Source organism: Passer domesticus, chromosome 3 (genome assembly GCF_036417665.1).
Source record: "Passer domesticus isolate bPasDom1 chromosome 3, bPasDom1.hap1, whole genome shotgun sequence".
NCBI classification, from domain to species: domain Eukaryota; kingdom Metazoa; phylum Chordata; class Aves; order Passeriformes; family Passeridae; genus Passer; species Passer domesticus.
In genome coordinates, this window is record NC_087476.1 from 70,786,521 (window position 1) to 70,801,142 (window position 14,622).

At 38.8% G+C, this 14,622-nt stretch overlaps 1 protein-coding gene across 6 annotated transcripts in view; it reads left to right on the forward strand.

The window, feature by feature from the left end:
• PCNX2 (pecanex 2) overlaps positions 1-14,622 on the forward strand; it is a 151,393-nt gene that overhangs the window by 43,609 nt on the left and 93,162 nt on the right. For 5 of the 6 annotated variants that reach the window (XR_010358915.1, XM_064413825.1, XM_064413827.1 and 2 more), the window contains 3 exons: positions 2,698-2,869; positions 7,764-7,874; positions 8,442-8,533. Coding sequence is in view for 5 of the 6 variants with exons in the window: in XM_064413825.1 (XP_064269895.1) it covers positions 2,698-2,869; positions 7,764-7,874; positions 8,442-8,533 (375 nt within the window). In the remaining variant the exon portion in view is untranslated. The remainder of the gene's footprint in view (positions 1-2,697; positions 2,870-7,763; positions 7,875-8,441; positions 8,534-14,622) is intronic. The other variant, XM_064413826.1, reaches the window with a different exon arrangement.

The window sequence follows — 14,622 nt, forward strand, 5'->3', positions numbered from 1 at the left end:
TGGCATTACTATAGTTAGCATGGTAAGAGTGATTGAATTAGTCTATTCCATTCTAACTGAGATAGAAGTGACCTACAGTGATCATCCAGTGCCACTGCCTGACCATTTCAGGGCTGACCAAAAGTCAAAAAAAGTTGTTAAGAGCATTGTCCAAATGCTTCTTCTAAACACTGACAGGCTTGGGGCATCAACCACCTCTCTAGGAAGCCTGTTCCTGTGTTTGACCACCTTTTCAAAAGAAATACTCGTGCCTGATGCAGCTTAGAGCCATTCCCACCTGTCCTGCCACTGGATGGGACAGGAGACCAGCACCACCTTCTCCACTTCCCCTCCTCAGGGACCCGTAGATTGCAATGAAGCTGCTCCTCAGCCTTGTCCTTTCCAAACTACACAAGCCCAAAATCCTTAACTGCTCCTTATAGGACATTCCTTCCAATGATTTCACCAGCTTTGTTGCTCTCCTCTGGATGCCTTTGGGGACCTTCACATCCTTTTAAATAGTGAGGCCCAAAGTACACAGTGCTCAAGGTGGGGCTGCACCAGTGCAGAGTACAGCAGGATAATCACCTCTTGACCAGCTCATGTTGCTGTGTTTGGTGCACCCCAGGAGCAGTTTTCCCTCTTGGCTGGTGGCACTCACAGCGGACTAACACTGAACCTGCTGGTGAGCAGCCCCCCCAGGTCCTTTTCTGCAGTGCTGCTTACCAGCCACTCATCTCACAATTTACACTCCTGCCCATCCTAGGAGCAGGATATAGCATTGCATCTCATCTCATTAATCACTGCCCAATGTTCCAGTCTATCTTGTTCCCTCTGCAGAGCTGCCTGACCCTTGCTAGAGTCAGCAGCACCTCTGGAGCTGGTGTCTTTGGCAGACTTGCTAAATGGTGCACTCAGTTCCTATGTGCAGATCACTGATAATCTGTTAATCTGTTAGGCTCTGGAACTCAGCCCTGAGGAACTTCACTGCTGATGGGTCCAGCCAGATGTAGCCCCTTTCAGTGCAGCTCTTTGAGCTCTGCCCGCCCTTCAGCCAGCTCTTCACCCAGCACACCATAAAATACTTTAGAAGTAAGAGTTAAATATGCACTGTAATTTTAATTGAGAATGTCATTGTTCTGCATGGAACTGCGAGGTGTGTGGAGTTAAACCTCTGGGCTTGTAGTCATCAACTCTGTCTTACCCAGCTTCCTTCAAATAATCACCATGCAAAGATAAAACTGCCTTCCACAGGTCAAGAGGTAAGACAAGAATGTAACAGAATGTAATCACCATAAATCAGCCTCAAGTGAATGTCAGGATATAAAGCATTAAGCAGTTGTTTAGTTGCATATTTATTGGTCTCTTTTCCTAAGGCACAGCTCACATTTTACATAAATGAACTGAAGTTTAAAAAAGGCCAGAAAGTAATAGTTTGAATTATTTTTCTTTTTTAAAATCATATTTTCATCTTTATAATTCTCCATGGATTGTTTGGTGGACATGTGTCCCATTAAAAAAAATACAGTAATAAAATTGAAATTGATTAAAGAGCAAGGATTTGTGTCCCTGACTTGATTCATATTCCATGGATGTGAGGCAAGATGTAAGCCCACCAGTTCCCTGTAATCTGCCACCTTGTTAACTGATTGATCCCAAAAGAGAGTACAGATCAGTTAATAGCAATCTAACATGCGAGCTTGGCTGGCAGCCAAACAAACTCAGCCACAGTTTCAAGTCAGTAAGTAGACTCAAAAAAAGACATGATCTTTTATTATACTCACTTAAATTACGTTTTTCAAATAAGAACAGTTGCACGGCAGCTTTAAGCAAGGCAAACTTGGATACTTGTCACTTTGCTTCTGGCTTTTCACACTCTAGGAGTCTTTTGACTCATCAGTGTTTAAAATGTCTTAGTTACCCTTAAGCTTGCTGCCAGGAGAGCTATTAAGGCTCTTCTTAAGTGTCTGTTAGGTTCCCTGGCCTGCAGCTCCACAACAGTGTTTTGTAGGATTAGTGGGAATCAATTGTTTGAGAGATTTGTATGAAAGACATCAGATGAGATTCTTTCCACATCCTAATTCCTTTGGATCATAATTTTAAAGTGCTTCATGAGAAGCAGACCAGAAGCTGCTGATGAGTGTCACCCCCTTCAGAAGGCATGCTGATTTGCTGCTAAGTGGTTCAAAGAAATACAAAAATTAAATTGGTGAAGAAAAATCCATCCCCATGCCTCACACTGTACCAGGAATATGCGCTATTATAGTTTTTCTTCCCAGGAGACAATTAAAAATTAAATTAATTTTATATTTCATAAAGTGAAAAAGAAGTCAAGCCCCCTGAAGCAAATGTTCATTGCTATAAAAGAAATATAGAGAAAAAATAATTTTCTATTGAAAAAAAGGATTCAGACAGATTGAGGGTTTTTTCTCCACAGAAAATGATGACTCCTAGAATTAGTAAGTTTTGAAAGGTCCAGAAGGGTAGATTTTCAAAACCATAAATGGTTGCTGGAGTCAGTCTTAACTGCTCACTGTGTCTTTTGAAAGTCTCCTCTGGAGAAGATTAAATGCCTTCTCACATTTTAATTGCTAATTATTATGTACAAGTCATTAAAATATTTTGTCTGACCCCTGACCCTCTCTCCAAGTTAATGCAGTGCATGCAGTAGAAGAATGTATATAAAAAAAATCTAACTTTTCTTGGTTTTTCTTCCAGGGACACAATAAAATCATAATCTACAGCAGACCTGTATATTTTTGTATATTGTGTGGCCTTATTTTGCTGCTAGATGCTGGATCTAAAGACACAAATCCTCCTGTTTATACAATGTATGGCCTGAAGCTCTTCTCACCCAGGTCTCTCCAGTCAGCCAGAGACCATGTAATAGGTGAGTCAATATTTTTCCTAGGACTGCACAAAGGAATTAAGTGTGAGTCTGTGTCTTCCCATGCTGACAATCAAATGCAAGTTATGAGGCACAACCTGAAGTCAAATTGATAGAAACATTTGGAATGACTTAAGATGGGGTGGGGGCAGCTGGCAACCTTCCCTCATGTAAGAGGAGCTCTTAATGAAATGAGGCTCATAGAAATGTCTCCATGGAAAACTAAAAGTCACTGATGTTATTAGCAAAAGTCATCATCTGTGAAATGCAGTTCATCTGTGTAACGGCTTGTCTGTGTGGAGCAGTTACTGCAGAATAGCTTGAGTTTTAAATTTAATGCCTGGAAACCAGTTCCTCAGATGGACATCAATCTTCTGGTCACAAAGAAAGTGCTTTATCTTGGTTTAGTTTAATCATACTGCTCATATGAGCAGTTAGTGTGGAGCAGCCACTCTGCAGTAGCTCTTTCAACCTGTTTCCTTCTAGAATCACATTCTGAGGTTGCTGAGGACATGCAGATATTGTCCCAACACAGGTGTGGTGATCCCTTGGCACTGATTTGGAGTGGCCACAGCTGACATTACCCTGTTCTGTTGGCACACTTCTTCCTGTTGCACACCACGCTTACAGTCTATAATTGTGATGTTGCACCAGCTGAGCCACAGATATCAGTGCTAGACTGGACTCCCATCAATAGTGCAGCACTGTTAAGGTACAAATTAGGAAATGTCAGGTTTACTGTAAAAGTTGTGAAAATTTCCCAGAAAGCTGTGTTGTAGTGTACCAAAGATGGCCTCATGGTTTTTGAATTTAGGACCAGGAGAACCTACTGTAGCAGAAGAAAACCATTTTTATGATATAGACCTTTGAGGTTTTTGTTCACCTGTGACTGTTGTCCTTGCTTTTTGCCATACTCAGGTCAGACTTACTGCCTGAAAGGCATACTAGTTTTAGGAAAGCCTCCTGATCCTTAACAAGGGTACTATGGCTCCCAGTTCTTCTCACCAGAAACAGGGGAATGTGAAGAGCTGCATGTCACTTATTTTGATTAGCTTATTTCATTCCTTTCCTTTGGACTCGTTTAAGTTTCTCCTTACATCTTATTTTCTCTGTCTGTCAAAGGTGAGCAGTATAAATGCTGATAAATAATTCAACAAGAATTCTAGATGACACTTGGGATAGAGATAAATGAAAAACTATAGCAACCAGCATAAGAAAACAAAGTGTGGTTATAAATGTGTTAATTTTGGCTAGTCTCAAAAGAGATGGCAGAGCATGTTCTTGAAGCAGGAGGGGGTGGGCTCATCAGGCTCATCTCCCCAGCTGGCATGTGTTAAATGAGAAGGAGAGAAGAAACTCTTTCCCTTTGCTTGTCCCTGTTCTTGTTTTGCCATGGTGTCTTGATTCAAGTGGTGTTTGGTGCTGTGCTTTGTCTATTCCTTGCTTTGTCTCTATAGGAACCCTAACTTCTGGCTGCTGTGAATCCTTGTGATTGTTCACAGCGCAGTGACCTCTGTAAGCCATGGCAGTCTGGCATCCTGTGGCATCTTGTTGCACTTTTAGTGTAGATTCTCTTAGGTAATGAAGGTATAAAAGCATTTTGTTTGGGCTATAAAATAATGAGGGAAGTTGGTGACTCCGAATACCAATAAAGTCTTAGTACTGTGTTGTAGTTCTGGCTATTTGCTATATTTTTTTAATATCTTTTTACTGGTCTGTCATGATATGGTCACTCTTTAGTTTATATTTTAATCAGAATTTATTATGGTATTCAGAGTTGATATGTTTGGAAATCAAAGAATTTTTGACTCCACATTGTAACTATCAAGGAAAGGAAAAGTCTTTTATTTCAGGTGCTTATTGTAGTAGAAAGCAAAAGCCACGTAAATCATAGAATGTACCAAAGAGCTAGTGTGATGCTGCACATCATACTCTGATAAAAGTCTTGAAGCAAGGTCATAAAAGAAATAATTACAAATTTGTTAGATGTGTGACCTAATTACTTATGAAACATGGTTTTTAACACATTCATTTATTTTCAATCCACTTAGGATCTGATTCTGTTTTATTTTAAATTGGTGATGATTGATTTATATTTCTATTAGTTGGAAGTTCATGACTTTAATTCTGACTGTGGTTTTCATCATTCTTGAATTCCTTATTTCAGTTAACATTTTTGCTAGATTAACATATGAAGTGCAAGTAAGGGTACAGACAACCAACCTCAGTCACTGGGACCTACAGGTGTAGTTAGTGACAAAAGTAGTTGTGCATTTTATATATGATAGTTCTTGTGATGAAACCATTTAAACATTCAACAGGTAAATGAAACTATTTTAGACATCTCAGAAGACTTATGAATCAGGAGGTGGCAAAATTTTTTGATAATGAGTCCTCTGCCTGCTCCTTTTAACAGTGACTGAGCTTCTGTCAAGGGAAGAAGGCCTGTGGATGTTTTGCCCTCCCATGTTCAAGAGTGGGAGAACAAAAAGACCATTTCTCACTGAAATAATGCCGTTTATTTTCCTTGTGAAAAAAACATGTTTTACTACTCAGATATATAATTTTTTTAAATAATCTTTTTTTCTAAATGTCTGAAATGTTTGCAATATGATGTTGCTGTTCTACATTGCTCAAAAGACACACATTTTCCAAAGTAATAATTTGTGTTTCCCTCTCACATTTTATGCGATATGTGCTTGTTTAGAGGAAAACTGCAGTGTTAAATGCAGCGGCTCTCATAATGATCCAGCTTTTAAAGGTGGTGTGGGTCTCTATGAAAATGTGTGATGCTTAAAGAAATTCTTTCTGGTATTCATAATGCAATTTCAAAGGATTTATTTAGTTCCTTTTATTGTCTGCTTTCCACAAGGGGAACTGCTTCTTCTAAGTTCAGTCCTTTTATAGGTGACAACTTTATTTTCCTGTCCGGTGTACTCCTTAGTGCAAGATGAGATAAGCTAAGCTGCCTTAGCTGAAAAAGTTGCTAGGGTTGTTCAAGGTATTAGAGAATGGGTGAGGTGAGGGCAATTTTATAGTCAATTAACTTTTCCCTCCTTGTTTACATTTGTCTCTATATATCTTGGTGTGCTGTCAACTCTTTAATCTCATCCTTCCTTCCATTGCTCTTATTCAACTTTTTTTGAGGTTGTTACAGCAAAGGCAATCATTTGGTCTGTAAGTCTGTAGTCTAAGATAAGTTCTGGCAGTTCTGCAAGTCCTTTGCTCAAGGAACAATATCTCCTGAGAGTTTCAGCAGTTGTTTTTTGGGATAGTTAAAACAGTTTCAGCAGTGGCTTGCTGAGCAGTTTTCTGTCGTGCCATTGCCTGTCTTCAAGAGTGGTCCTTGCTTGGCTTGGCATGACTTGGTGGAATATCTAAAAATGTGCAGAGCAATAGAGGAAGAAGAATTTAATATTGGCATTTTTATGTAAAAGACTGAGAAGAGAGCATTTCCTCATTTTCTTACATATGGATGATTTATGCCAGTAGTGGGAAGTAGTGTTGAAGGTGCATTGTGAATCCAAGCATACTTAAGTGAGTGCTGTCTGTGTTTAACACTTGAGCATGTCTTTTTATCTCCTGTGTTGGGCTTTCTCAGCAAGATTTACAGTATTAGGTAGCAGTATAATACAGTGAAGATAAAAGCTGTCAGATCAAACTTGGTGTGTTGTTTCCTTTTGGTGCAAGATGCCTTGGTAAGATGAGCTGGCAGATGTGAAATTAGCATTCAGCAAAGAACACAAATCCTTTTATTTCCTTCTCAAAAATCTGACCAGGGGAGTGGGGAATAAGTTGTACTAGTGACTTGTTTAATTTGCTTTTTATGAGAATGAATAGGGGGAAACTGCAGTCTTCCTTGGATCTAAAGTAACAAAGACATAATTGTTTACAAGGAAGAGTGGCTGACAGACTCTCTGCCATGCAGAACATTGTGGTACTAGTACAATGAAGCAGTAAGGATATGATTAACAACATGATAAATGTTGATTAATGTGATTCTTGAACTTTTACACTTGGGTCAAGTGTGTGTTTAGATGCTTTCCTAGACAGCCTTGCTTAGCATTTTCTATGGTGGAGCTAAGAGTGAGTTGATGGGGAGGAGGACTGCTGGAAGTAAACAGGACTTAAGACTAGCAGCATGAGTACCTGAATTATGACTCCTGCTTTTCCTTGTCTATGAGGCAGCCATTAAAAGTAGCATTAATATTAGCATTTCTATTCAGAAAGAGAGTATGAAAATCTGTAAGACTGGATTTTACACCTGAGTTTCTTTCCTGTTTTTAATGTTCTTTCACTACTGTGAAGTTAACATCCATTCTGCTGGAAGCAGGTGGAATATTCTGGAGAAGCTTCACTATAGGTTTCTCCCATTTTTAGAGGCTGCTATAAATGTCTGCTCTTGATTGCTGGGAGAGGCAGGATGTTGTGATAGCCAAGATATTTCAGATCTTTTTTTTTTTTGTTTATATTGAATTTTTGTAGCTGTTCTTGAACCATCTCAGATTCAAGGAAGATGTTCCAAAGTCCGCAAATTAAAATTTCTCTACTTTGAAAGGAACAAATATAAGCTTGAAAGTATTTCAGAAGCAGTAAGGATGCAGTGCTATTGCAGTGCAATGCAATGCTATTTTTTCTGCTACTGTTTTTATCCAAAATCAATCTTAAGGTTAACTCTGAGTTTTAGTTTCTTATGTGTAAAATTGTTATTATTTATTTGGAATACATGAGGAGGAAATTGTATTCATTGCTGGTAAGGTTAAGGCATGCTCACTTGAATAATCATCAGAATTTATTGCAACAATTTCTTATTCTGATGTCATGCATATTTCTTTATTTTCCATACATTGGATGTGTGGCTGTATTCTAAAATACTACTTTCTTTTTTTTTTCTTAGTGTTTTTGTATTGCTTTCCTGCAATTTCTCTTCTTGGACTTTTCCCTCAAATCAATACCTTCTGCATATATCTTTTGGAACAAATAGATATGTTGCTTTTTGGTGGTTCTGGTAAGTAGCCATCTTTCTGGGCTTGCAACCTCAAATCAGAATATATTATTGCATGTAACATAGTGCATTTTAAAGCTCAAATAGCTAATACTATTCATCTAACAGTGGGGTGAATACTTATAAGGCCTACTTGATTAGATTTCTTTTTGCTTTTGAAAAGTTGTATACAAGATTTGAATACTATAGGTTGCAAATTATGGTTGATATCAAAGAGCTCTTTCCTGGCATATGTGATGTGAATCTTCACTATATTTATTAAAAAAGAAAACCTCTAACTTTATTTTTCTGTTAACATCTAGGAAAAAAAGTTTGCATTTTTCCACAGAAAAGCATATTGACAAGCTATTTGATGTGTGATAAATTTTCTTGTGTTATTTCAGTCAGATATTAAAGAAGGCCCTTGAGAGATGAAGCATCGAGATTTTTTAGTTGATAGTGGTTTTTTTTTTTTTTTTTCATTATAGCTTAAGTAGCAGGGAAGATTGAGATGCATCTACACTGTCGTCTTAGTTTGGGTCAGAAATAAAGTTCTTCTTTCTTCCCACTTACCACATGTCTCTATTTCAGCTGCTGCTGGGTTTGTGTCTGCATTGTACAGCATTTCCCGAAGCTTTGTTGTTCTGATTGTCCTATATGCCTTCTGCTTCAGTGCAGTGAAGGTAAGCCAGAAACAGCACTGGAACAATTGAAGATTTCAAGCTGGAAATTGATGTAATCTAGGGAGACTAGCATTGTTTGGTCCTACATTGTCGTTGCTTACCAAAATAAGGTTTGCAAGTCATGCTTCAGTTTCTGCATGTTAGTTACACTGAAACAGACCGAAACTGTAGCAGAAGTCCTTAAGTAAATGCGTCTCTAATACCTGTGATTATTTGCCTCTTATATGTATCAGTGTGAAATGATCCACTGAATTTTCTCTGCAAATATAAACAGCAGTCTTGACTTATAAAGCTGCAGTCTCTGTTGACCTGCATAGCCAGGCCAAATTTGCTCATAATTCCTGGTAAGGTTTTTGCTGTTGCTTCATAACAATATGCCTAAGAACTTAAATGTTGAGCAACCAGTGGACCATCTAAGTAAGTAATGTGTCTGCATCCACAGGGAAATGCAATTTAGGAATTTAATGCTAGCCAGATGAGTGGATTTGCCACTTTTTCCCCTAATATCCCACAATTGTTACACTAGGGATGTTGGAGAGTGTGCTTATAATTTGGTGTGTGTGAATTTGTCAAGTCCCATCTGAATGTGCTGGTCCTCTCTGACTCCACAGTTTTGTGCTAGGAAATTCTAGGCCTTCATTGGCTCTGTGCAAAGCAATGCTGTCCTTCATTAATTCTAAGTTGATCTGCTAATTTCACCAGGTCTTCCTGATGCCTAGTATTGTAGGATTTGTGGAAATCCTGGTCTGAATTCTTTTAATCTTCTGCCTTTACAGTTTTGCAGGCATGAGATATATCCCTCTCAGCCAGCTCTTTAAACTGAAGAGTCCCAGCCTTTCTCATGTTCCCCTGTAAAGTAGCTGCTTTCTCAGAGGTGGCTAAGTTAGTCACCTTACTCTGTGCCTTCCCTTGCTCTGCCATTAACTTCACTTGTGGAGAGTCACTTGTGTATGGTGCTCAGGATGTAGATGTGCCTCAGCTTTCTCTGCTGGCATAGGACTGGTTCCCTTACCAGTGATGCCCAGTTTTGGGCAATATTCAATCCAAGATATTTTTAAAACTATTATTATTTTTTTATTTTAATGTGTAGTGCCTATGTCCTCTGCATGGGACACATTAAAAAGGGCAATGAAATTTTGTCTGCCTTCAAGTCAGCTGTAAAATTCCCAGTGAGCACAGCAAGACCAGAATTTTGTGTTAGACTTGTAAGAAAATGTATCCTATAAGTGGGACAGCCTTTTGGCAGCGTTTCATTGAGAGCTGGATGCTGTCAGTGTCCATGCAGGGGTGCAGCAGGATGTGCTGTGGTTGACAGGCTGCCCTTGACATCTTGTGGGCACATGTCAGAGGAAGCTTTGTGGTGGCACATGCACAGCACACACAGAGAGCCCAATATGAGGTTCTGCAGCTGCCAAGGCTGTATCATGTCAGCACCCAGGCTGGCGATTTACACAGATGGGAGGGGCAGTCAGGTGTTCCTTTAAGGGAATTCTTTTAGGAACATCAGATTTCTATAGTGGCTTTCAACACTTTTTCACTTGAAATTTTCAATAGGAGCCTTAAATCAAAGAAGGACAATTATAATGCCTTAATGGTTACCTGTAGATGATCAGAGCTGGCTGTGTGTTCTTAATGACTTCCAACACTAAGGTAAAATGTGTTAAACACATTTGGTAGCTTGAGTCCTTATAGAATAAATTACAGCAACTCAGCTGCTGTGTTAAAGACACTTGAAATTAAATGTCTTTGAACGTGTGGTGTTCTCCCAGGGAACCTCCTGTCACCTGGCTCACCCACTTTGTCAGTATTGGTTAGAGCTGACCCAGCTGTGTGATTGATGCTACAAAGTTTAACTGCTGCTTGTGCAGTTTCCAGCACAAAAGTAGCCAGTCCCCATACTGCTGTGTTCTGGCAGCATTAAGGATTCGGAAACTGGCAGCTGGGATGGAGAAGGAGGCTCTTCTTAAGGATGAACAGAAGGAGAAAAATGAATGGCTGGGATGAGAAACAATGATAAAAATGAAAAGAGCTACATGGAAGGCAGGAGTTAAACTACTATTAAACAGGCTAATACCTGGGGAATTATAATTTCTTTTTTTTTTTCTTTTTCTCTTTTCTTCCTGAGATTAGCAGATGGTGATTCACTAGTTGAGGGTAGGGAAGTTGTGTTATGGAGACTTCAGAAATGTTTTTTTGTAAACAGTAGGGGAAAAAAAGCCACTTAAAATAGTCTACATACTCTTTTTTCAGCATAATACTTTAAATTACAGCACTCAGGTGGCTTTGTAGATAAGCAATCTCCTTGTGGATTAGGCTTCAAACTGCTTAGAAATATGCTTTGAATGCTACCCTGAAGTTGAGTGCTGTGAAAGATTTACAAGATATCTGTTGTAAATTACTAATATTAAGTTCAGACTTTCTGTTCACACAGAAGTTAGAGTTAATTTGAATTTTAATGGCACTGTTCCAGTAAAGGCACTTCTGAGAAGGTTAATTTAAAGCATGTAAAGATGATTCCTCATGCTTCAGTTTATAATCTCAGTCTACTGGGGTGCTTGAAATTTCATACATTTTTTTCTTCTAGAAGTTATGAAATAAGCACTTTTGTTAACCTCCTTGTTCTTCAGTCAGGTCCAGAGATTTTTATTTTGAGCTGATTTCTGTACTGTTGCAAGAGAATGATTATTTGGTTGATGGAGGAAGAGTAGGAATGGGCTTAATCTGACCCTGAGTAGGGCTCACTGTGAAAGGTGCTCTAATACCCCTGTAAGTAACTCAAGCTGTTTTGATAACTAGTAAACAGAAATTTATGATCTTAATCAAGTGAAGAGTTTAACTTTTGGTGTGCTAGAAATTGTAGAGTTTCACTCAAAACTGAGCAAATGCTGTAGTATGTTTCACTGAGGTGTTTGCACAACAGTGCTAACATGGTTTTCTTTAAGCTAGAAGGAACATTTCTTCCATACTTGCACTTTATAGCTGTTATTTTTTATTCTTATTTTGCTCTGTTCATTTTGATCAGTTTGTCAAAACCAACAGAGCAAAATTTTTCAATATTTATGGAGGTCCAAAAAAAAATTAAAAATCACCATAATCAGGATTTTTCAGGGCAGGGAAACATGATAGATTCTATTTGGCAGAGGACTTCTGGGTTGCCAAGCGTGTTGTTTTGGCTGAAATGTAGCATCCTCAAATGTCAACTCTGTTTATTGGCAGAACATCTTATAGCTCAGCAGGTGTAACTACCAGAGTTCTATTTCCTGAAATAAATTGAAGAGGAGAATGGATCTCTAAGTGATTTTGTGCTATTTACTGGTGAACAATTGCTCACATCAAATGCCCAGCCTGAAGAACATTCCAGTGGTATCAGGCTTGGTTCTCTCCTTCCTTAAGTGGTTCTTATGTTCTAGTTATATTCTTGCAGGGTGAAATAGTCTAACCTGCTTTCTCTGTGTATTGAAGAAGTTAATTGGAAGAATAATTAATTTACCCTATTAGTTTCCTTTCTTATTAAAATAAAGCCAATTTTTATTTTATAATTAACCTGTGTTCTTCAGTGAGTTTTTCTTGTTCTTTTTAGAGCATAAGCTATATATACATACAATAGTTTGATTTAGTTGTGCTCAGATTTGAAATTAATTTTGAATAGCAAATTCACAGTGATTAATTGTTTGCTCTAGAACTTCAGTTTTAGAAAATTAGGAAGTAGGAATTGTTTTGGGGTATGTCCACAGAACAATGTAAGTATTCAAGGTACCTTTCAGTGTGTGAATATAAGCTCTGAAAACTGAGACTAACAGCCCTGTACTGAAGTCCTGTGCCTTGTCCAGACTGATTTTGCTGTTGAATTATGTTGTACAAGACCAATTGAGAGCCTGTGCGAAAAAGCAGCTGTGGTGTATATGTATAATTTAACATAAGTTTAAGTTACCAGTTTAACTTAATAATTCTTATGGATTTTCATTCAGATAAGTTACCTGAGGAAAATTTTTATACAGTATTCTCAGTTGAGAGCTCAGGAAATGTTTGGCACGTCCGACAGGTTCATCTGGCCCTGACACTCTTTCTGGGTGACCTTGCAGTGCCTTGGCCATCACATGACCAGAAATATTTCTTTCTCTTGGCTAAAATGCACATAGCACCTAAAAATGGATGGACAGATCTGTAGTCTTGTGTGAATGGTGAGGGTGTGGGTTGGGTCAGGTGTCAGGCTGCTGTCATGTCCCATCACAGGCCTTGATGTTCTAGGGAGCAGCTGCTCATCTGGCAGACCTGAGGTGTTTTTTATATGACCAAAAGCGCCCTTTCACACAACTAAAATAAGGGACAGACTGTCACCAGGGCAGGTACAAACTCTTTGCAAGATGATGATACCTGTGTGTGCGCTTGGACACATGGAGAAGAAAAAGGAACGTGTTCTTCAGAGGTGACTGGGAAACAAACAGGTCCTAGCTGCTGTGGCCAGGGAATGACTCCCTTCCTCACAGTGCTCCTGAGCAGCTTTGCCCTTGCTTGATATTGGTGTGTAGGAGCTGTGGGTCTGCAGCTTGTCAGGACCTCCTCTCGTGGTGCTACTGCTGGGATGATCCATTTTCATTTTCTGTAAAGCTGTCACATAAAAAAGAAGCCCAAAATTGTTCACAGTAGGAAGTACAGAGTAATGCATCTGAAATTAGATCAGATAATTTCTCCATAAAAACCATGAGCACAAAATAGCTGGTCTCTGTCTGTGTATTTGAGGCCTTGAGGACTGATGGGCAGGACACTATTTATCACTGCTGTCAGTGAAAGCAGCCTGTTGTGAGTGGAACAGGTTTACAAGTCTCTGTCTGCCCTGGCTGGTGCAGAATTTGTTCCCTGTGGTGATGATATGAAGTCACATGGATAGATGTCTGTTGTGCTATTCCAGTGATGCAAAGGTGATTTGGTTACAGGTTTGAGGTGCTGTAGAGCATCTCTTCGTAAACCTTACCCCATTACACATTTGTATCATGAGTGGTAGGACACCAGCCTCTTATCCATCCTTGCATGTAACAATACTGTAAACCTGGTTTCAGGTGACTACATAGGTAAATGCCTTAGATTCTGAAGTGCAAAAACCTGAGTTTCTCCTTGCTTTGAAATTTATCTCACAGACCTCTGTTTAGTGATATCATCACACCTTATCCAGTTCTTTCCAGTTGCTCTATGAACTTTCATTTGCTTCTGCTTAATACAGAGCTCTAAATCCTAAGCATGATTTTATCAGCTCTTTTGTTCATTCCTTGGATTCTTACATCCAATAGCAGCAAATTTTCAGCTCATTACTTTTTTTGAAGCTCTTGGGTAACTGAGCTTAGTTTAACATTACCTGAGTTCACTTCAGCCAGGCTTTATTTTTGATCTCCTCTTCAATCCTGTAATCTTGAACAGAAATTGGCAGCTCTAATAGCTACCTAAGCTTTGATATACGAAAGGGTTTTCTCTTTTTCCAGGAGGAGATGTTTTTATTTTTCAGATATTACATCTATCAGATTGGAGACATGGGAATTTCTGTGCCATCTTTTTCGCTTGACTAGAATTTTATGATGTACTGATTTTTGTCTCCTGCTCCATCTGTTTTGTGGTCTGTGCCCAAATATTTAAGATATGTTTTTAAAAAAGTCAGGTATGCCCTGTTACTTTTTTTACAAATATTTAGTCTGGAATTTAGCCATCCTGATATCAGTCTTTAGCATTCCAGTATTCCAGGGTTTTGCCATGGGGCAGAAGAGCACATCCCTGAATGTTTCTGGAATCAGTCAGTCCTTGTCTTCTGCCTTCTGTTCATATCAGTTAGTTTGGATTTGAAATGTATCCAGAACCAGTTAAGTACTTGTCATCCAGATTTTTTTTTTTTATGGAACTTGCAGTTTATCTTAATCAGCTTGGAAAAAACCCCACGGATCTTTGGACTTGGGTCAGAAAAATTAAACTGATGTGAATGTATTCATATGTGGCACACCAGCTTTTTCCAGATCTGTGTAAATGTATATTTTTTGAAATAAAAGTTGCATAGTTTCCATTACTTTATACCTGAGGAAAGTGCTTTCTGGTGGCTTATTTCTTGC